This window comes from Thamnophis elegans, chromosome 6 (assembly GCF_009769535.1).
Source record: "Thamnophis elegans isolate rThaEle1 chromosome 6, rThaEle1.pri, whole genome shotgun sequence".
Taxonomy (NCBI): domain Eukaryota; kingdom Metazoa; phylum Chordata; class Lepidosauria; order Squamata; family Colubridae; genus Thamnophis; species Thamnophis elegans.
In genome coordinates this window covers 53273438-53296104 of record NC_045546.1, presented here as the reverse complement: position 1 = coordinate 53296104, position 22667 = coordinate 53273438, and the positions used below count along the sequence as shown (strand labels likewise).

At 35.6% G+C, this 22667-nt stretch overlaps 3 protein-coding genes across 5 annotated transcripts in view; 2 read left to right on the top strand and 1 right to left on the bottom strand.

The window, feature by feature from the left end:
* The window catches only part of TTC3 (tetratricopeptide repeat domain 3), a 59513-nt gene extending 49102 nt beyond the window's left edge, over positions 1-10411 (bottom strand). The window contains 10 exon segments of the mRNA XM_032220364.1: positions 773-867; positions 2695-2780; positions 4499-4625; positions 6117-6170; positions 6679-6763; positions 7234-7369; positions 7571-7616; positions 8513-8599; positions 9456-9577; positions 10010-10411. Of these exon segments, the coding sequence (XP_032076255.1) occupies positions 773-867; positions 2695-2780; positions 4499-4625; positions 6117-6170; positions 6679-6763; positions 7234-7369; positions 7571-7616 (629 nt within the window). The 5' untranslated portion in view covers positions 8513-8599; positions 9456-9577; positions 10010-10411.
* A 14-nt stretch (positions 10412-10425) lies between these two features.
* Positions 10426-16501, top strand: PIGP (phosphatidylinositol glycan anchor biosynthesis class P). The gene is made up of 5 exons (XM_032219564.1): positions 10426-12116; position 12326; positions 13675-13747; positions 15059-15177; positions 15657-16501. Exons 1-5 carry the CDS (start codon positions 12036-12038, stop codon positions 15737-15739), a joined length of 357 nt encoding a protein of 118 aa, XP_032075455.1. The 5' UTR covers positions 10426-12035; the 3' UTR covers positions 15740-16501.
* Positions 16502-19622: 3121 nt separating this feature from the next.
* HLCS (holocarboxylase synthetase) overlaps positions 19623-22667 on the top strand; it is an 83622-nt gene continuing 80577 nt past the window's right edge. Inside the window, exon 1 of one of the 3 annotated variants that reach the window (XM_032219484.1) lies at positions 19623-21329. In XM_032219484.1, coding sequence (XP_032075375.1) covers positions 21048-21329 — 282 coding nt within the window. In that variant the 5' untranslated portion in view covers positions 19623-21047. The remainder of the gene's footprint in view (positions 21330-22667) is intronic. The other 2 variants (XR_004255611.1, XM_032219483.1) reach the window with 2 other exon arrangements.

Sequence of the window (22667 nt, the reverse complement as noted above, 5' to 3'; positions counted from 1 at the left end):
AAGTTAAGCCTAGAGAACATAATCATTTATGGGATCAGGATTACAAATATAAAGCAACTTTTGAAGGGCATGTCTTAACTTAGCAGTAAAGATTTATCAAAGCATGTTATGCATGCAGGCTCTAAAACTTTAACTCCCTTTAATTGTTAGCAAGCTGCTGGAAACAATGTGTTATTAATGGCACCATTCTCAATTTATCCTGGTTATCCATCTTGGACTGACTTGGAACTTCTGGGGATCCCCACTGTGTGTCTTTGTCAGTAGTCTGGTGCAAAACCTGAATATCTTATCCATCTACAGTGTGATGTACTTATCTCAGAATCCATCCACTGAATCATGGACACATATGTTTCAGTTAATTGAAGTAGCTGTCTATGTGTGTGCACGATCAAGTGAATTATGGCTATCAAGTGAAAAGACTGCATAAGTAATTCTTAATCCAGATGTAATCAGAAAACCAGTAATGTTATTCACTATCTGAAATGTTTAGAAATCCTTTGTGGGTTCTTAATAGTCCGAATAAATACTGGTCTCAACTAATATGGCCACAGCAATTATTTGAAAAGATGCTACTGACCGTAAGAGTTAAGAATTAGCCATCTGAAAGCAAGAATATACCTTTCATGTGAATGTCCTTATATTAGAAAGTTTTACAAATTAAAATGCTATATTCCTCCCTTTCTCCTTTATTACACTACTCTAATTACATTCTCCCAAACTTAATTTTTGGACATTAGCATGCTTTTGTATAGTAACATAATTTATCCCTTACCATAGTTCTATAGCTTTTGTATAGAAAGTGACTGCACTATCAAATTTATCCTTAGCAAATGCTTCATTTCCTCTTTTTTTCATATTCTCACTGTTCTGTAATAAAATATTACAAAATAAAATTAACAAGAAATAGAAATTATTTTCAAATTGCAATATACAAGATTTGGTCTGTAAAATCTCTATGAACAATGATGCTGTTATTAAATTATTTTAAGATTTTTGGCCTATGCAATGTAGAGCATTAGAAACATATCCGTAATAATCAAATAGCAACAACAAATAATAAATAATCATCTAGTAAATCATTTCAAAATTATGAGCATTCTCATTCTAATTTAAACATTAGTTTGCATGAAGTCATTTATTCTAGCAGTGATCAAGATACACAATGTAAAAAGACGGTACACTTTACTGAAATGAATGGAAAGAACCAAAGCCCACACTCTATGATTACATCAAATCTTATGCATAACGGTATCTAGCTTTGTTGTTTTTGAAATGTCTGTTTACATTCCATAATCATGTAAGGATTATGAGTCAGTGAAAGTGAGTTGGGCATCCACATACATTTTGTTAAAGAAACAAGAAAGTAAATAATGCAGAGATAATATATTTTATATACTAGCTGTACCCGGCCACGCGTTGCTGTGGCCCAGTCTGGGTGTAGTGGGATGGTAGGTGGTGCTGCTGTTAGTCAGGACTCGGGGCTGCTGGGCCGGGCGAGGCTGGTTGGGGGAGGCGGCGCCGGGGCTGTGGCCTCGTGGAAGTTGTTGGGCATCTCCTCGGAGGAGCTGCACTCGGGGTCCCCCAAGTTGGTTGGCCGGGAGAGTGAGACATCCAGGATCTCGGAGGAGGAGAAGTCCTCAGTGTGCCGCCTCACGGGGCACCCAGGGGCAGCCCCAGCCCCGCTGCACCTCAGGCTGACACTGCTGCCGCCACCCCATCAGAGCCGCCTTGGCGAGGCGTAGGGGCTTAGCTGTGAGGAGGGAGGGGTAGAGAGCATGCGCGAACGGCCGGCTGGCTGAGGGAGACGCTCCGCCTCTGCCTCCTCTGGAGCTCCGCTGGGCTGGCGGAGGTAGGCCAGCTTAAGGGCCAGGGGGAAGCGGCCGAGGGATGGCGCCCCGCTGCAGACAGCAAAAGCCCGGCGGAGGGAGGGGGAGAGGACGGGAGGGGGAGGCGAAGGGCTTTGGCTTCCCCTTGGAGGAAATGGCCAAAGTCATCAGAGGAGGTGCAGAAAGGGGAAAGGGCTCGGCCGCAGCCCAGCCACACATATAAAGGGACCGTCAGGACGAAGCTGGAGATGAGGCCGAACTAAATGAACACTATGGTAAATGACACAGCTCAATTCCTAGCAATGTCACACGAAATAAATCAAAATGCAAATAAATCAAAATCTATGAAATTCAATATAACAATTGCAATCGGAAACATTGAAATGGAATCATGAAATATTTAGTATCGCATGTGTTGCTTTTACGTCCACCAGATGGCACTGGAACATTGAAATGGAATCATGAAATATTTAGTATAGCGTGTGTTGCTTTTACATCCACCAGATGGCGCTGGTTTTCAAAAAAGCATGTTTTTATCTGTCACAGGTGTGATATCTATATACATATACGTATATAAAAGCATTCACGTATTTGAATGCAACGTTGTGTCAAATGTCAAGACAATCGGTGAATAACTTTCGGAGATTAGCGATTTTGAACAAACAACCATTACATTTTGATAGATAGATAGATAGATAGATAGAGCACAAAGACCAGAATCAAACCACCCAGAACCCCTCTCTGATGGAAATGGGCAAGTTAGAAGGGATGGGTGGATGGATGGATGGATGGAAGGAAGGATAGATGCATTTCCTTATTAAATTAGTCTTCAATTTTTGTGATATGTAATTTTTTTTAAAAAACTCACCATCATACAGTTGTCACAATAATAAGATTCAAAGGCTTCTACTAAATTGTAGTCCTCCAAAGTAACTTTACTTATATAATACTTATCTGTAATAAGAAATAAAATGCTCAATTAAGATAACTGCATTGATTGTTTGCTGCTAAGAGGTATAGTACTGAAATATATACAATCTCCTTTTAAGGACAAATGGCCTTAAGTTCTTCTTTATTTAAAATGAGTTAATAGGAAAGCTAAAGCCAGCATTCCTAAAGGCAGCAAATGGTGCTGTATTAATAACAATGGGAGACTAAAAGGCTTTCAGAGCTATGGGATGGAATGGAATAGAGTAGTAATGTCCAGAGGCCATACATCTACAAGTTTCACAGGGGGTAACACCACATGGGAGGTCCTGAGTTACGCATATGCTCCACTATTTAATCACACAAAGCTAATAAAGCTTTTGGGGCCCAGGATGTTCACAGCAATCCAGCACAACAGCAATTGCCCAATGGCAGAATTCCAGCTCATGTTCTGAAACACTCAACTGTTTTTCAGCTATGGTGCTTGCAGTATGGACAAACACTAATATTAGATGCTTTTTGCCCTTTGTGATTGGGCACTCCGCTTTTTCTCTGTCAAGATGTAATAAAAACAATTCAAGCAAATAGATGATTACATTAAGGTGAATCCCACTTACAGTATATCTTGAATAAAATACTCATAGAATTAAAAAAAAACATTCTATTTTCCAATAATGAATAAGAAAGCTTGCACAAGGTAACACTGGTTCCGAACTCTTATTCTACTCTATATTACTTAATAAAACATCCTGATGTATCTACATTGCTCAAAGGGAGCATTTCAATCCCTGGCAATGGAATTCTGCAGAAGAAAAGTGAGGCATTCTTTACAAATAATTCATACATGATGTAAAAAAATCCCGTTAAAAGTTGTTTTTTAAATTTTTTATTTATTAAATTTGCCGCCCATCTTGCTGCTATGAGGTAAAATGTAACAAAAGTTTACTCTGCCTGGTGGATCACCATGCATTAGATATGTTTTTGTTTGCTAATCCTCTATATAAAATAATTTGAAATAATTATAGATTCCAGCATCTATTTTATATATCTATAACCAAAATTTAACCATCCAATATATTTTTTATTTCATCTTTTAAAATTGTTTCAATTGAAAAAAGAGTAGAAATATTAAAGAGTTTATATCACTAATGATAATTGCAACTTCATTAGGCAAAACTAAGACTGGATCCAAATGCTAATGCTTGGGCAATACAGTGTTAATTTTTTAGCGTTTAACTAAAGAAAGATAAGAACTTGTTTTCCCCACTAACATTTTCATTATTACTTCTTAATCTGTGGTAACATGCAGTAGCATGTTATGTTTGTTTGATTGTAATGAGGTAGACACTAAATGAATCAGTACAAGAAGTAAGAGGATATGGAGTTAGATCCAGAAGTCTCTTGACAAGTGGGTGACAGAAATGGTATTTTCTCAGTATTTCCAAAGTTTCTCCTCAAGGTCAATTGCATAATGAGATATGATGCAGCATAGAGAGCTTAAGAGAAAATGGTATTTCCTTAGTCCTCTCTCAGGGGAAACTTTTGAAATGACTGACATCTATCAAAGACAGTAAGAGCCTTTCCTGTAATGGAACTCTGAATGAAAGCTGTAATATATAAGACAAGATTTACATTAACAACTAGCTTTTTATTTCACCTTAAGACTACAAAAATCCTCTTTCCTTTATAGAAAAAAAATGCTTCCTAAACTGATTATAGGAAGTTTAAATCATTTGTATACTTACATGCAGAAAAGAACAGTTTGAGGATAGACCAACAACAATAATCTGCAAGTTTCCTTAATTTCTGTAAAATGCCAATGTGATCTGCATATTTCATCCACTCTAAAACTTCAGAAGTTCTAAGTATTCCCTATTACAATTAAGGAAAATATCAGTATTATTTTAATTATCTTCGTAATTATATTCAGTATAATTAAATTTGAGCACATTTCACAAATGTGTTCCTTACTAACCTTGTCGTTACAGAAAGGAAAACACAATTCACATTTAACATATTAAACTAAGAAAATAGGCATTAAACTACTGTTTTAGAAAATCATTATTAGTTTATTGATTGAATCAATATAAGCAACATATTAAAATAATACAATACTACAACCTAACTAAATTATAGTTGCCACCATACATAAAACTAGCAAACCACAGAAATTAGCATATCCTATGCAACCACTTTTGCAAATCATTAATAGCAATATATTATCTAATACACTTTTACTAAAATATCAAAGGAATTCCTTCAGTAATACACTGCAGTAGACTTAGCAAAATCTTAAACAATACTTCCTGCACCAAGTAAGAATGGGCAACCTGCATTCCCCAAATCTAAATGTTTAATTACATTTTATTTATATCCTGCCTTTATTATTTTTTACAATTAACTCAGGCAGCAAATAAATCCAAGATATCTTCCTCCTCCTATTATCCTTACAAAACAACCCTGTGAAGTAGGTTAGACAGAGAGAAGTGACTAGCCCAAGGTCACCCAGTTGCCTTTCATGGCTAAGGCACAACTTAAATTCATGCTCTTTGTTTTCTAGCCTGGTGCCTTAACCATTAGACCAAACTGGTTCTCTTTAACATCTGTGGCAAAATGTAGTGATACAAGTTAATTTATATGATTATTTATATAATATTTAATTTATTCACATACAACTTAATAAGCTAATTAAATAATTAATAAGCAAAAACATTGATTTGCATGTAACTTTTAGCATGTATAAAAACTTAAAATAGCTGAAGTGAAGCACACAAAATAAGTGAGATTTGTTCAATGAATAATAACTGGGTAAGGATGTCAACCTGAGGAACTGCTTCTGATTATTATGAACAAGTAATAACAAAGGACATCAAAAGAAAGCTGCAAAAATGATACTAAAGATACTTTTCACAAGAAGCCTGGTTTCAACAAAAATTCCTCTGTGGCTTATGCAAGGTCTACTGAAATGAACAGGACGTTCTTGGACATTTATTGATAAGGAATCAGGAACATGAAGTCTCTGAGAGACTGACTCTTTGTAAGCAAAAGTGAAAGTCAGTTCACTATGTACAGTAAATGATTATACATGAGTACAGCATCTATGTCAGAAGTACAATACAACCTATAAATTTATAAGAACTATTAAGTGTTAAACTCTCTCTCTATTACGCATATGCATTATAAGTAAGCATGTGTACAAAACACTGGATTTATTTCTATCAAATTCATTATGACAGATAACGTATATGATTACTTTGGACTTTTATATTTGACATATGTATTTTAAATCATGACCAAGTCCCTTATGGGGAACAAAAAAGATACAAAGAGTTTATCTGAATAAATAGTTCAAACCAAACATACCTTCTCTAAATCAGTTTCAGTTGTCAATATTCCATTGATGAAAAGTTGATCATCCTGGAAGTAAGAGAAGAAAAAGCTTGTCAGCAAGAGCAATCATACACTTTCTTTCGGTTATAATGCCTCATTTATGTTACAGAGAGCAAGAATGCACAGTACTTAAGCTTGCAGAGCATAGATAGCTCCAGTGATACATGTTTTTGCATACCATAAACTCAGATATATAAATACAACTCTCCACTTTTATTTTTTTGGCTCAATAATTTTTTCAAACTTTCAATTTTTCAAAATAAAGCCATTGGAATATATTTTACAAACCTAAGACTTTCAAATATGCAAAGTCTAGAATAATCATATGATTTATTACAAGGTTAGAGCAATCATATGAGTTTTTTTTTAACTTCAACTAAACTTGGAAGTCTAAGAAAGACACTAATAACGGATAATTTTCTGAAACACACTGTTCTTTAAGAAATATGCAGCCACTTTATGTCATTCCTGTATAATGTAGATTAATGTAGCATTAAGATTTTGGACAGCTGAAAAAAATTAAAACAATACTTACAGCAAATTTTTTTACTATATCAGTAACATCTTCTAAAATCTCAATTTGAGAGCGTTTCTCCAAATTTAGCTCCTCAAATTGGCAACTGTTAAATGTAGAAAAAAGATGTTTAAAATCAATTAGGCATTATATTTATGAACTCTATCCGCTGGAAATATGTATTTTTTTTTAAAAAAAGGACATTACAACATATCGGATTTGCTCTATATTTGTATTTATGTCTGAAACCACAGGTATTCCTCATTCATTCAATAAGTCAAATACCTGCAATCAATCAGTGGAGGCAATCCACAGCATACCTGCTATGAAAGGATTGTATTCTGCGACTTAATGCATAATATCTTTAGAATTCGTGCTTCAAGCCACTGCCTGAAGTTGGTTTTTTACACAATACTCTTGGTCAATGTCACTCTGAATAACTGCTCCAATATATTTCTTGTTCATAATCTGTTAACTGTTTTTCATAAGATTTTTGTTAAACATATATATAGGTTTTCTGTGTTTAAACTTTTAAAAAACAATGGACAGACAGAATGCAAATAAATATTTGTTTACCTGGGATCATGGCATTTCTTAGTAGGATCACGATGAGGTATAAATAAAAGTGGTCTAAATGTGCATATTTTAATTATGTCACAGTATTTCTGCAGCTGAGAAATAGGTTTGCTGCACCACATTTGGCAGATATCACCTATGGCACAAAATTGGGGGAAAACGGGGCCGGGGGCAGAGAAAGACAAAATCAAAAACAAAGATCTGGTAATCCCTCCAAGCCCAGGGATCTAACTAGTGGGTGTCACATATTTGTCTTTGTACAGAAGATAACAAGGACTATTAAACAGAACCCAGATAAGAAACTATACAACAAAAAAAGCATTATCAGTTTAAATACCTTGTTCATGTTTCTTTGGAGAATATTCATGAAATGTTCCACGCATCTACAAACAAAGACATTATAAGTACCACTCTAAAAGTGTGAAGCAAAATGAAAAACAGCCCTGAGTTTTAAGCAATAGTGTTAATTCAAAAGTGGATGTTGAATGCTCTTCAACCAATACAAAACAAATAATAAAACTGTTCTCTCTTTGTAAACCATCTCCCTACCCACTTGGGTATCAAGGCAGACTAACAAAGGATCAGTATCCTGAAAGCTGATTTAATATTGCATAAGCCAGCAAATCTTTTGATTCTTTCTGGAGAAAGTTTTTTAAATGACCTTCTTCCTGGAAACAGGAAAAGAATAAACTCCCCTTCTCCAAAACTTTTGGTAAACACTAATAAGAAAATGCTGTATATAAAACACTTTCTGAAGTAAGCTATACGGCCTAGTGCTAGTCTTCCAATTAAGTCCTAATAAACCTTGCTTAGGTTTGGATCAAGACAAGTTCAGTTATATGCTGCCATATATGGTTTCTGAGAACCATTACCAATAGTCTAGTGTTCAAAATTACTAATATATTTAAATTCCTGGTTGCACAATTCACACCTGTGATGCCAAACTTCTATCAGAATATCTGTGCAGAATTCAAATAAAAGACATAACTGAATACACTATGCAATAGCATGACATATACCACTTCACACTGCTTCACAGCTCTCTTTAAGCAAATTTACAGTCAGCATATTGCCCCCAACAATCCTCATTTTATCGACCTCGGAAGGATGGAAGGCTGAGTCAACCTTGAGCCTGGTGAGAACTCAACTGCCCAATAGTCGGCTGTCAGCAGAATTAGCCTGCAATACTGCATCTAACCACTGTGCCACCACGGCTCTTAATAGAATTCTTCAACCAATAGTACATTCACACAGGTGTTATTTTTCATTAATTACTTACCAATTTCACAACATGGCCTGATGTAAGGACTATAAAGTGAGATGTACCTGATCTCTTCAAAAGTAGGATTTTCCCATACTGCGTGACCTTTAAAATGTAACAAAATGTTTAGAAAAATTGATTTAACAAAAATGCTAATTACCCATGTTTTAATGACTTTTAGTTAAAAGAAAAACAATTTGTTAAAAACAAAATTGAAAACATTGTTTTAGTAACTTATACAATAAAAAAATAAAATTAAAACAATTTAATTACTACATTAATTTTCGATCATCAGATATTTATCCAATCTGTACTTTCCTTGTACCAGTATATGACATACAAAAAATCCTATTGGTTAGGTTGTTGCAAAAATTGACAATTTTATGAAGGGAAATGAAGGGAAGAACCATCCTGCTGGATCAGGACAAGGACCATTTTATTTCAGTGTTTTGCTTCTCACAGTGGCCAGATGCTATGTAGTACTTGGGTACAAGAAACAATTTACATTCTCTCTTTCCACCATTGTTCTCTCCAATTAATATTTGGAAACTTGCTTCCTTCAACCTAAAAGTAAGTGAAATTGCAAGCATTTGAATATATAGTCTATGAATAGCAATAGCAGTTAGACTTATATACCGCTTCATAGGGCTTTCAGCCCTCTAAGCAGTTTACAGAGTCAGCATATTGCCCCCACAGTCTGGATCCTCATTTTACCCACCTCGGAAGGATGGAAGGCTGAGTCAACCTTGAGCCAGTGAGATTTGAACCGCCGAACTGCAGATAACAGTCAGCTGAAGTGGCTGCAGTACTGCTCTCTAACCACTGCGCCACCTCGGCTCTTAATATATATTTTGGCACCATTTTTACACTTGACCAATTCATTGACCCATAAATTGATCTCATCTATGAGCAAGTTAAAAAGCACTAGCCCTTACACACAATCTTGCTGGATTCCTCTTACCGCAATCCTCTTATTCCTTGAATCATAATTGAGGCCACTCAGAACACTGTCAGGTCATCGAGGGGAATCTGGGAGTCCAAAAAGGCAGCGGAAGCTGATCCAGCAGAAGACTTGTGCAGTTGCTAGAGATAATATCAGCGGAAAATAATGCCAGAGAGGAGAAGGAAGTGGCTGCCCTTACAAAATACGGAGCCTTCCCACGTCTTAGATGAGCTGCATCAGGGCATTCATCCGTACAGATTTACAGATTGGGCTATCTGGCAAAAACTGCAGTCCAACGCATTAGAAAAACGCCCAGGCTGCCTACATCGATCCCGAGCCAGAATTTGTGCACCAAATAAGTACATAAGGAAACACTGTTTAATGTACTGCCTGAAGGCGGGTCGCGGGGAAAGAGAACCCCACGAGACTCGTGGAGGCCCAGGAGCTCAGCCACAGAGAAGGCTGAACGACCGCGAAGTTTAATCAAAGTTGCCCGCGACCGCATCAATGCACGGAGCTTTTCTCTCACCGGGACTAAAGGCAAGTTTTATGAGACTCCCCGCTGCTCTTACCTTCACGCCGCCTTTTCTTTCCCCGAAAGGAACAATCACCACCTCACCACGTCACCACCATCCAACACGCTTCCGCCTTAGTCTGCCTCCTCATTGGTCCCTCACTGCATAGACCCTGGCTTTCAAAATAGGATGATAAACCATGCGCTTTCCGGACTGCGAACGTGACTTCCGGTACTTTACATCTTCCGCCATAGAGGAAAGCGGCGTTTTCAATAGAAAGGTGTATGTGGACAAGTCCGGTCATCTTGTAGTTCGCATACAGGAGATGAGGAAATTGTTACTTTTTTTAACTTAATCGGATGACTTGCGAAAAGTTCTCCAAATCGGATTTCTCCAATTCAAACCCTTCCATATATCTTGTTTGGACAGTTTTGGTATGGACGGTGGACCTACGCTTTGTTTGTAATTCTTATATTAACGGTGATGCAGTGATAATTTTACTTTTCTGTTATATAAATGTTCTAGTTAAAAATACGGCGATACGGAATTTTTTTAATAAAAAAATAACGAAATACAATACATTTTGGACACGTTCCATTATCAATTATCATGGAATATCCTATGTTATGATTATTGCAATAGTAGCATTGATAGTGGAGACAACGGTAGAAAAATGCAGAAAGCTGAGGTTAGCAAGCAGCGTACTGGAGCAGTTGAAAGGAAAAACACTTGAGTTTCCAATTGCTGTCATTTTGGGCATGAAACATTGGCAGGGAGGGGAACAGTTACAAAATGACTTTCAGAAGCTTGTAAACTTGACAAATGTGGTTAAATAGCAATGCTTTTGAACTAGGGATTGAATTTTAAATTCTGCTACATTACACATAAGGAGGTGTCTTAGTCTATAAGAATAATCTTGAAGAGCCAATATATACAAATAAACCAAATACAATACAATAATTTCAAGCTTTTGAGAAAATAAAAAATTTCAAAATAGCAGTGTGAGACTTCCAGCATAGGGTTTATTTCTTGTAAATGAATACAGATAATATCATTTGACCATAGTTCCCTATCTCTCTCTAACTTGATGCCTTGCAGATGTTTTGGAGATGTGACACAGCCTTCCATTCTTCTGACGGTTGAAATGAGGAACCAGATTGTTGAGAACAATATGGTTGCATTTGTAAACAGCTCAGAGAGTGCTGTAAAGCAATGTGGAGCCGTATATAAGTGCTATTGCTATTATAACAGCACCTCTACGAAGAAGTCGTCCATAGTTTGAAAGATTCAGTTAAATGTAATGGGGCTTTGGAAGAGTTTAACACAGTAATGAATCTTTTGCAAGATTGTCTATGAGGGCTTTGATGTTTGTTTTGGAAATCTTTATTCTAACCTTTATTGTTAACTATCATGACATTTACAGCTGGATTGTTTGTGTTTTGTTTTTAAAGATTTTACGACTTAGAATAAGCACAACATTGGCATTTTAAAACCTAGGAAAACTTTTCTCTCTCCACTCACCATCACAGTTCTCTGTTATTGGATATGATTAAAATTAAAGGTAATCTTAGAATAAAAGATAGAAAGGACTTTGTATTCATTCTCTGATGGCCAGTTACTTCAGTAAGAGCAATTTATTGCAGTGTGTCATCTGTGGCCTTATTTGATGTAAAAAAAACCCTCATAGAGTTCAGACCGTTATTTTAATTCAACAAATAACTTGTAGCCACAAGAGATTAAAACTGTAGTTTGCCAGAAAAAAAAACATTAGAGTAGCTAATCTATTGGAAATTGAAAATAGTAAATTACTTATGATTATTTATTATAAATTACTGAATTTGCAGCCAGTTGTCTTGCATGCAGCTAGACACAAAGCTAATTTCCAAATAGTTGATGGAGGGTGCTTGAAATTTGAAATGTTTATACCTAATTAAAGGGGATTAGTATCCATGTTGTATTTTTTGAATACCATAATTTCATTTTTGGCCACATAGAAGTGAAATTATTGATAACCATAGTTAGGTTAACTTAAGCTAATTGTTTTCCTTTTTCCCTTTTCTTTTTAATAAAATAAAGGCTCAGCATGGTTGAAAATCACCAGCCCCCATTGCCTGAAAGAGCTATATATGGTTTTGTTCTTTACTTGGGCTCCCATTTGCCTTTAGTAAGGTAACCACTAAACCTAATAGTTTGAATGTGATGATACAATATACAATATATCAAATTATATCACAAGCAAGATGTAGTATATGTATGTTGGCTGTTTCATTTCATTGTTGTCTTTTTAAATTGTCTATGCTGCAATTGCAAGGTTTCTAAAGTTTCAGAGAATTAAAGTGCAATGTTGCATGTGATACCCATACTGAAAATAAGAGTCATAGTCTGAAGGTGCTGCCACATGAGAGTAAATTATGTTGAATTAATTGCTGGATTAAAGATAAGAGAAGATCTCAATGGTCAAATGGCATGTTAGATGGCGGACAGAATATCTTATATGTATTTGTGTTTATTTAAAAGAAATTGATTACAGATAGTACATGCTTAATGTCTATTCATTAAGCAACTGTTCAGTTACCACAGCACTGAATGAAGGGACTTATACCCAGTCCTTGAAATTTAAAATACTGTAATTCAGCTGTGGTCACATGAACAACATTTGGGCCCACTTTACACTACTCCTTTGATGATGATCTTTTGGCCATCTGCCTATCTGCAGCTGCACCCACTTTACCATCTGCCACTACTGTAGAGGCCTTGTTTCACACTGATACAGCTGAGGCTTCTCTCTTGCCACACACAGGATCTTTTTCACATGCTAGGCATGTTTCATGAAGGCTCTGGGCAGGTCATGAATAGAGGCCCTGGACGATAAGAGAAATCTTTGCTAAAGTCTTGGCTGCACAGGCCCAAGAAAAGGCAGCATGAAAGAAGGTCCTGCCAATGCAGTAGTAGTGAAGTGGGTAGGCTGGCAACCAAAAGGGGAGGAGATAGGCAGGTGGAAGGAGTTCAAGTGGAAGTAGAGGAGGCAGTCCCTAACCTTGCTAAAGCTTGGGCTGGGAGGAATCAAGTATACACAATATTTAGAGAAATTAACTATATTAACAATAATACTGACATAAATATTGGCATAAAAATTAACCACTACCATTTTAAAACTTCTTCATGTATCCTGTGCATCCCCAGAAGCAAGATATTAGAAAGAGAGTAGCAATAATATTTTAAATCAGAAAGCCCTGAAGCAATAAAATTACACACTTTCCTCCTATATAATTCTAGGCAAAGATTTAGGCATACCTGGTCAAATTGCACGTTTGATGTATACCTAAATTAACTCCAAAATTGACTCAGCTTTTATATGGTAGACACTTAGACTGAATTCTTTCTGCAAAGTTGGATGCATACATACATATTATTTATCTTCATGTAATTGTAGATATGAACATGAAACAGCTATTTTCTGATGCACATCCATACAAAATATCCAACAATGACCAGAAATGCCCTAGATCAGAGATAAAATTAAATCAGCTGTTTTATTATGGCTGATAAACATGCTACTGAGAAGTTGCTAACTTACCTCCCTCAAACCAATTATGAATATGATTATTAAAATGAATCTTACATTATATGCTTGCCTTCTTTGTGGATATAATTCACCATTGTACTTAATTTTTTTTTGCTTTTTGTCTGCGTGCTGTATCTATATATATGGATATATGTAGTTCTGTATATTGTGTGGGCCTACATACCTGAATCCTGGCTGTTCTCGTTGGGCTTAACATACTGGCCTCAAAAGTAAGTTCTTTATAACTTTCATTAAAGGTTTTCCTATGAATTATTTTACAAATACTATGTATATTTTAACAATGGAGGTAATCCTCAACTTATAACAATTCATTTAGTGACCATTCGAAGTTACAATGCCACTAAAAAAAGTGACATGACTATTTTTTACATTTATGACATTGCGCTAGCCTCTGGTTACATGATCAAAATTCAGACACTTGGCAACTGATTGATATTTATGACAGTTGCAGTATCCTGGGGTGATGTGATCACCTTTTGTGACCTCCTGAATCAATGGGAAAAGCTAGATTTACTTAACAACTGTGTTAACTTAACAATTGCAATGATTCATTTAACAACTTTTAACAAGAAGGTCATAAAATGGGGCAAAACTCACTTAACAACTATCTCATTTAGCAACAGAAATTTTGGGCACAAATGTGATCATAAGTCAAGGATACCTGTATAACCTTGAAAAAGAATATCTCTGCTGATTCAGAAGAATCATCCATATAATTTACCATAATATTTCCAGTTGAATGTAAAGGTACTTGCCCCACTCCCATTCCCCCTCTTCATTATGTGTGTGGCTCCTGATTCAGGACTTATGTGAGATTTAAGGACATATATGATGTTGAACAGGCAAATCCGTGACCCTGAAAAGGAGAAAGATAACAAAAACTAGACTGTTGTCTATGATATAAAAAATAGCATATGGTCACAAATAATGCCAGGACATTGGTATTTAAAACAAGATTGATGTGGAGTCCTCCGTGTTCTCTGTGCTTGGTTGTTCACTTGCAGATGTTTTATTACATGACTAGGTAATAACCATGCATACAGAGCACCAGGAACTTCACTGTTCAACCCTGAGCTACATATATTTTCTTCTATCGGGACTGGCGATTGTAGAGGCAGATCATAGTAAGATTACCCCTTAAGTTTTATCTGACATAAAACTTGGATCTCCAGTTCTAGAACTCATAATATCATTTGTTATTTTCTTTATATTTATATATAACAATCCAAATATATATAATCTGTAACCTTGTGTTGTAGGGGCTCTTTTGCAGTCCTTTGATGGAAAGAATCTCTGTCCATTCAAAGTGTACTACTTGTATAGTTCTAACTAAATTTCATACTTTATCAGAATTTGAATTAAAGAGCCCTAGGATTTGAGACTTTTTTTCAAACTCATTCCCTTATCATGTTGCTAATACTCTTCTTTTCTACTATCTACGATATGTTGATAGTTGTTTTGTTGCATTTTCTCATATGTATGCACTAAAGCACTATTCAAGTGTTGTTTCTACTTCCTAGATTCTGGGCTGCTGCATTGCCTGTGTATCTTTTAGTTGCTGTGGGAATAGGCTATGTACTCCTCTTTGGTATTAACATGATCAGTACAGCTCCACTGAATTCTACAGAAACTATTACAGGTAAGCACAAAAACTACAAAAATATACCTAGAACTGTTTGCAATGTACCCATAACATTTATTGTGAGATGAGCATGCTAATCTCTCAAGTAGGTGGGTTTTTTGCTTTATATTGCATTTTTTGCATCATTACAGGTGGTTGTTGTGGGGAAAATAGGAGGTTGAAGATGTGTTAAATACATTTGCTGTCTCAGCATTTGTAAAAACAATAAAAGAGATATATAGAATGAATGAATGGCTTTTCAGAATAAAGTTTCCAAGGTGATAATGTACTGACTGTAATGGCAAATACAGACAGTAATGAACGTTATAAATGCAGGCACTGGTCAAAATTTAATTTTTCATCACCACTGTAATTGCAAATGGTTGGTGTCAGAGACAGTCTCTAACATATTTTTGCAATAAATAATTCTTGCATTTTTACTACATTTCATCTCATTAAACAAAAATGTATTTTTGATTTTAAAAAATCTTTTACAGATCATTATGCAAAAAATCAAAAACAGAAAATACCACAAGAAGAAGCAATTCCTGCATTAAGAGATATCCTATTAATGAAGTAAATAAATTTTTTTTTCTTAATAGCAAAGAGAATTAATCTAGAAGCTCATGTCAGAAAGTATGAAAGACAATATAGAAATATTGACAATAGGGTGCCTAAACACTTGACTTCAGACTGCTTACATAATTAGCCCTAAAATATAACTGTAATAGTTAAACAGCATTTTAAGGATTAGGTGGAGCCTCTTGGGGCATTGTATTTCCAAAACTTTATTCATTCATCCTAGTCTATGTTGCTTTTTTCTTATACATTGCAGATAAAGTTTTCATTTGTTCTCTCCTACAGCTGATAACTGTATTCTAAATTATTTGAGAAAAGTAATTACCCCTGTGAAGTTCTGTTGACAAATCCTGTTATGTATTTCTCTCTTTATGTCAATATAGGTAGTATATTACATGACAGTGAATTGAGCCACTTCTCAGTTGTGTTCTGTTTTGTATATTAACTGGACTATGTATTATTTAAGGATATGTTCCAAGAGCTAATACATAAAACTACCAAATGTGGTGGCTGTTTCTTTTAACAAGGTATACCATGTAAAATTATGATCATGTTTATAAAGCAGCTTAGATAAGTGCATAATAGAAAAGTTATGCTGGATCTGGCCCAGAATCATTACCCTTAGACATTTAGATGTGATTTTTCTTCCATGTGCATAGAAACATTAGCAGCTAAAGTAAACAAGATTCAGATTTTTAAATTTATAGATACTGAATGTATTCCAATGTGAAGTAATACTATAAATAATTTCAATTGAAATGCAGACCTAAGTCTTGAATGCAATTATTTCATAACTAGTCATAATATTTATATGCATGCTACATATAAATATTTTCCTTACTCGCTGTATACATTTATTCGAGTTTTATTCTTCAGCATGGTTAAATAAATTCTGGCATGTCACAAGAAATTGTAGATCATTGCAGTGAATTGGTATATAACTTTAAGCAAAAAGTTTGGAACACTGATTCTTATTTCCTTTTAGCTTTGTATATTGGTATATAATAATAGACAGCATAATTCTGTTTACAATTCTGTGTGGGTCTACACAGATGAATTATATTCCTAGATAAATGGTTCTAGAATTACAATCTTAACACCTAAGGGAACATAAAAGAGATGAGAGAAAAAATGGAGTTATAATACCCTACCCAAGGTAAGAAAAGGTAAAGGTTACCATAGCACATATGTGCTAGTCATTCCCAATTCTAGTGGCAGTGCTCATCTCCATTTCAAAGCTGAAAAGCCAGCGTATCCAAAGATGTCTCTGTAGTCATGTGGCCGGCATGACTAAATGCCAAAAGTGCACAGAATGCTGTTACCTTCCCACCAAAGTGGTCCCTATTTTTCTACTTGCATTTTACATGCTTTTGAACTGCTAGGTTGGCAGAAGTTGGGACAAGTAACAGGAGCTCACTCTGTTACATGGCGCTAGTGGATTCGAACCACCAAACTACCAATCTTTCTGATCGACAACTCAGCATCTTAGCCAATGAGCCACCATGTCCCTTACCCGACCCAAAGTTGCGTAGGGTAAGGTCGATATTACCCTACCAAAGTTGACTGCAAAAATAGGTCATTTAGCTACAAGAGCAAAAATACTTAGAATGTAATAGTTAAACTGGTTTTTCTATCCTAAACATGTAGTCTAGAATCAGAGTTGGAATGCAGCTTTGGGGTTATCTAATCCAGTCCTTTAGTCAGTGCAGGTTCCAATAGACCTTTTGACAGATCACTCAGTCTTTGTCTAAAAAATCTTTAAAAAAGGAAAACTCACTTTTTAACTGGACAGATGTTCCACTGATTCAATTCAATCACAAACCTCCTCCTGATGTTTTGCCTGAACCTTCTCTGTTGTACTTTTATCTCATTTCTACTAGGGCAATAGAAATAAATCTTTCCTCTGGGAGATATCTGTGTGATAACTCTTTAAGATTATTTTTCTATTTATGAATATATACTATTTGAAGAGTGCTATCATTTTTCCCTTTGTATTTTCTGTAGGCTAATACTGTATTCCCAGATCTTTTAATCACAGGCCTTAGTTTCTAGACTCTTCACCATCTTGGTAACCATCTTCAATTTTTTTCCAATTTGTCAGTGTTCATTCTAATGTCTAAATCCTTTCACAGTATTCCAAATGGGTTCTGACCAAGGTAGAATAGGGGGACAAATTTGATATAAGGTTAAAAAGACATATGTACTGATTTAACATAAGGAATTTGGATATAAATTGCAAACAATGACTTGGGAGAAAAGGCTTAGAAATTTTGTTAATTAATCCTTATTTTGAATATGTTATAAGGTGTATGTTATTGGATATATGAAAGTTGATAAGTTGATAACAAAAAATAACTAAGTTTTATAATTAGTAAGTAGTAATTTAGTAACTTTTAGATTATGTTAAATAAATAATTGATAATGGCAATAAGGTACACATATGTGTTGGTTTGATGAGAAGAAAATGGATATAAACAGTATAGGATCTTCTGTTAACCAATATTAATTATAACAACTAATAATGGAATGATAAGGGATACAGTTAATTATATATATATATATATATATATATATATATATATATATATATATATATATATATATATATATATGTTGTATTGTGCTGATAAATAAATAAGCAGTGAACTTCCTCCCATATTTAGGCATACCAGGGGTTGTGACTATATATATACATTCATACATACATACATACATACATACATATATATACACACACACACACACACACACACACACACACACACACACATATATATATATATATATATATATATATATATATATATATATAATTATACATCATTATACATACACACACACACACCACACACACACCACACTCTACCATAACAAAAGGTATCTGGACACACAAATTGTAACAGTGACTTGGGGGAAAAAGGCTTAGGAACTTTGTCAACTCATCTTTTTTAGAATATGTTACAAAGGCTTAAGGTTATTGGATGATTTTGTAATAACTAATGAAATGCCATCAGGTGGTTGTGTTTTTAACTATGGATTATTTTAGGCAAAAGGACACTAAAACAACTTCAGTCAAATGAGAACTATGCTATGTTGATAGTAAGATTCATTAAGAATCTTTGACATCTGATATGAATATAAGTAATGACTGTGGAAGAGATGCACGAAAGCTAATTGTAACCAATTGACACACTTTCTACAAGATGTAATGTAAGATGATGATTGTTTTGTGTTGTCTGCTTAATAAAAATAAAAAATTCTTGCAAAAAAAGATTCAAATTTGTTGTTTTAAAGGAGAAAATAGCCATAAGAAATGTTTAAGATATCTTTTCCACCAATATAATCACAATTATTTCTTCTGGAAAAGTTATAAATTAGCAGGAATGAAATATATTTTGATTATAAGTGGTTTTCTTCTTGATTTTTAATTCATGTTAAAAGCTGTGGCTTATTTCCAATGCATTTTCTTCATTGAAAAAGTCTATTGTTGGCAACTTGTTGTGAAGCTATTTCTCAACAAAAGCACATTTTGATAACTTATTCTGTCAAAAACCTGCCTCTGGATCCATTTTTTGCAGCCTTCCATCTATGCTGAAAAACCAGCTTCAGTAGGGGACCTTCACTTTTCTTGTCTTTATTTATATATCATTAAAACTTGTATTTTTCTGTTTATATCATAATGTATGAATTAAGGTACCTAAAATCTGCTAACTTAATGCATAAAACATCCAGGGCCCACTACTTATGTGGAATTAAAATTTCCACAATGTTCATATCAGTTTTGCTCACAAAATTGTGATTGTTGCAGCATCCCCATGATATCTGATCATGATTTCTAATGCTCCTTGCCACCTTCCCACAAGCAAAGTCAATGGGGAAGCTAATGGGAAGTTGGAAGTTCCTCTCGCTCTTGCTATTGTTTTTGCACGTCTGTGGTCATTTTTCTGTTTATCTGTTTAGGTAAGTAAATATTAACTTTTATTGAAGTTCATTGCAACAATTTTCTATTTATGAAATATACTCAGATGACCATGGAACCATTCAGCATCATGTAAGAAAAATATGGTCAGCCTAAACATTAATATTCATTCTGGTCACATCAGATTACACTACCTTTCTTTTAAAGAATGAGCCAATGGGTCATAGGGTTGACTAGTTCTATAGATAGTTGCAAAGGTGAGGCCAAAAGCAAAGTCTTTCTTACCAATACTCAGAACTTTAATTTCAGATGATTGTGATAAGCCCTTTATTGGCATAAATGTAAAGTAATGCTATATCTTTATGACAATCTTAAACATGAAAATGCCTTCCAGATGAAAACAGCATTAACTGAATATTTTGCTTTTGCAACAGGGTGTGAGTGGAAAAAAATCTATAACATTTATTTTAAAAAGTTAACAGTGGTACTCAGCTGAGTTGGTTTTTGCTATTCTGTGGATAAATGAGAAATCTGCTCGGAAAGAAACAGGAAAGGAACTTCTGGTATCACACTAGCAAATGATGATAATGTGCAGAATAACACATTACATTCCCTCTGATATGGTTTGGTTCTTTGGCATTTGCATAGATTATGTTTCATGTCCTGAAAACCAACTGCCAATTTTTATTTAAAACTTTAAATAACTTTAACTTCACAAATTGAATAAATATAAACAAGTTTTGTCTGTTTGGGGGCTTGTAACGTTCATTGCTTTTGAGAGTATAGTATTCTTACAATACATAAAGTGTTCCCCCTGGAAGAATGTTTGGCTGCATTTTTATTTATTTACGTTTCTATGCGTCCATCTCCTCTACAAGATAACTCCGGGCGGCATTAATTCTCGGTCCCTCAGGTTTGCGCCTTCTAAATCAAAATAGCCAGTTATATACACTGCAACACAAGGCTCGCTCGTTGACAAAGGTGAAAGGAATCTTAATATGTACCAATAAGGTTAAGGCAGAGACAGTAAAACGAAAGAGAAACTGGGAAAGTGCTAGCAAGGAAATCGCCGTCTCTAAGTACTCCTACCCACCTCCCTTTCGAAACGGGAGACTTTCCCCCCCCTGCGGAGCACACCCACCAAACGCAGCAAAAAAAAAATCGAGCCCGGAGGAACCTCTCGGCTGACCCAAGCAGAGTGGGAGGAATGCGATTTCTGACCAATCAGCACCGCCTTAGTCTTCGCGTGAGGAAGAGCAAGAGAACCAATGGGGAAGCGGTGGCGCGGCTCCACCGCCGTTCTTCACTTGGCCGAGAAGTTGCCGGTGCAGGAATGGGAATCCGGCCGTGAGCGGCCTTTCGCAGTCGGCGGCGGCTCACCCCTCGCGTCATGCTCATCACGCTGTGCTACTTATACCTGTGGGCGCGCTGGAGGCCTTGTTCCGCTGGGCTCATCCGGCGCACAGTGCGCCGGCTGTACCGAACCAGGTGTTCGTTTACGTTCTGCTCTTCCTCCGGCTGCGGCTCCTGCTCCAGCTTCGGGTGTACTCGCTTCACGTTGCACCAGCAGGTCCCCCACCTTCCGCTTTGCAAACAGGAGGTGCCCGGCCTCTCCGACGAGGTCGTTTACCTCAGGGTGGGCGACAAGGTTTTCTTCACTGGCGAGACTCAGGTGTGATATGCAATGGCAGAGAGCCGGCCAGGGAGGGCTGGGGCTGGGCCTATCGTACGTTGCGTGGAAAGGGAGGTTGTGGGTGTGGATATGCGAGGGTGAGGGAAGTATTGTTGCCTCACGCCTGCATTTATTAGAGAGGCTGAAAACTTTCACTCGTGGGAATAGCTGTTCCTTGGACAGGTCCGAGGTAAGCAGGAGATACCAGATGAAGCTGAATGTGTGGCACGAGCCACTGATACTTTATTAACTGTTCAATGTATGGTTTCAGCTTGCCTGTTTTCTTGCTTTAAAAATTTCCCAAGACAGCTTGCACCTGGATGTACCGGTGTCATAATTTAGGAGCACTTGCTATTAAACAAGTGAAGAGGTATCAGAATTTAAAATGTAACAGTAAGTGCCAATATGTATTTTTTAGAGTAATGATGTGGAATGGCTTTCCTTTACAATCCTTGGCTATTGAAAACATCAATTTTTTTTACAGATTGCATGATAACAATGTTCTCTATTCCCATTGGTATATGTACCTAATAACTATGTAGTCATAAATATGCTTGTGTACATGTGTGTTTTATGTATCTGTTAGTGTAGAATGTCTATGTTAAATGTGTAATGTGTGAACTTCCCATGATATTTCTGATAGAGTAAAAAGTTAGTCTTCTAACCTGATAAACCAGAAATGTTGATCTCCAATTCCCATAATTAGCATCCCACGTTTTATTGCTAGTGGAATGTGGAAAGAAGTACAATGTGTGTGGGAAGAGTACAATAGGTATTGAACAGAACACTGAGTTAGTATTCCAAATATATTTTCCTTATCATGGGAAAATATTTTGCATCATGAATATTCATAAATAATGCATAGCAAACAAAAACAATCAAAGACATTACAATTATATCATGTCCCTACTCTTCCCAGAAGATGCAATAATTCTGGTTTGGCATATCCTAGGAACTTGTAGGTAATAATGATGTTGTTTTCACAAGATCAACGTATAAATGTATGTACAAGTATACATTTAAAATACATAAATTGGAATGTTATTAATCACAATTATAGACGTATTTGTTATTTCCAAAAATTCATGCATTGAATTACAACTTGGTTTTGTATTTACCACTTTCTCCCAAAATTTAAATCCAGAGATCTCATGCTTGATAGAAACTGCAACTTCCTTAACAATGGTAAATTGCAGAAAAGATAGAAGGTTTTCAAAGGTTATAGTTCACGTCTATATTTGGTCAACTATAATATATATACAAATATAAAAATTGGTTGAGATTATTCATATTACATAGCAGTATACTAGATGTAACAGTGGTGACAGTAATATTGTG

Coding starts and splice junctions, on each gene's coding strand:
- PIGP (XM_032219564.1), top strand. CDS start 12,036: ATGGTTGAAAATCACCAGCCCCCATTGCCTGAAAGAGCTATATATGGT. Junction 13,748..15,058: donor TTAACATACTGGCCTCAAAA/GTAAGTTCTTTA, acceptor TCTACTTCCTAG/ATTCTGGGCTGCTGCATTGC. Junction 15,178..15,656: donor TTCTACAGAAACTATTACAG/GTAAGCACAAAA, acceptor AATCTTTTACAG/ATCATTATGCAAAAAATCAA.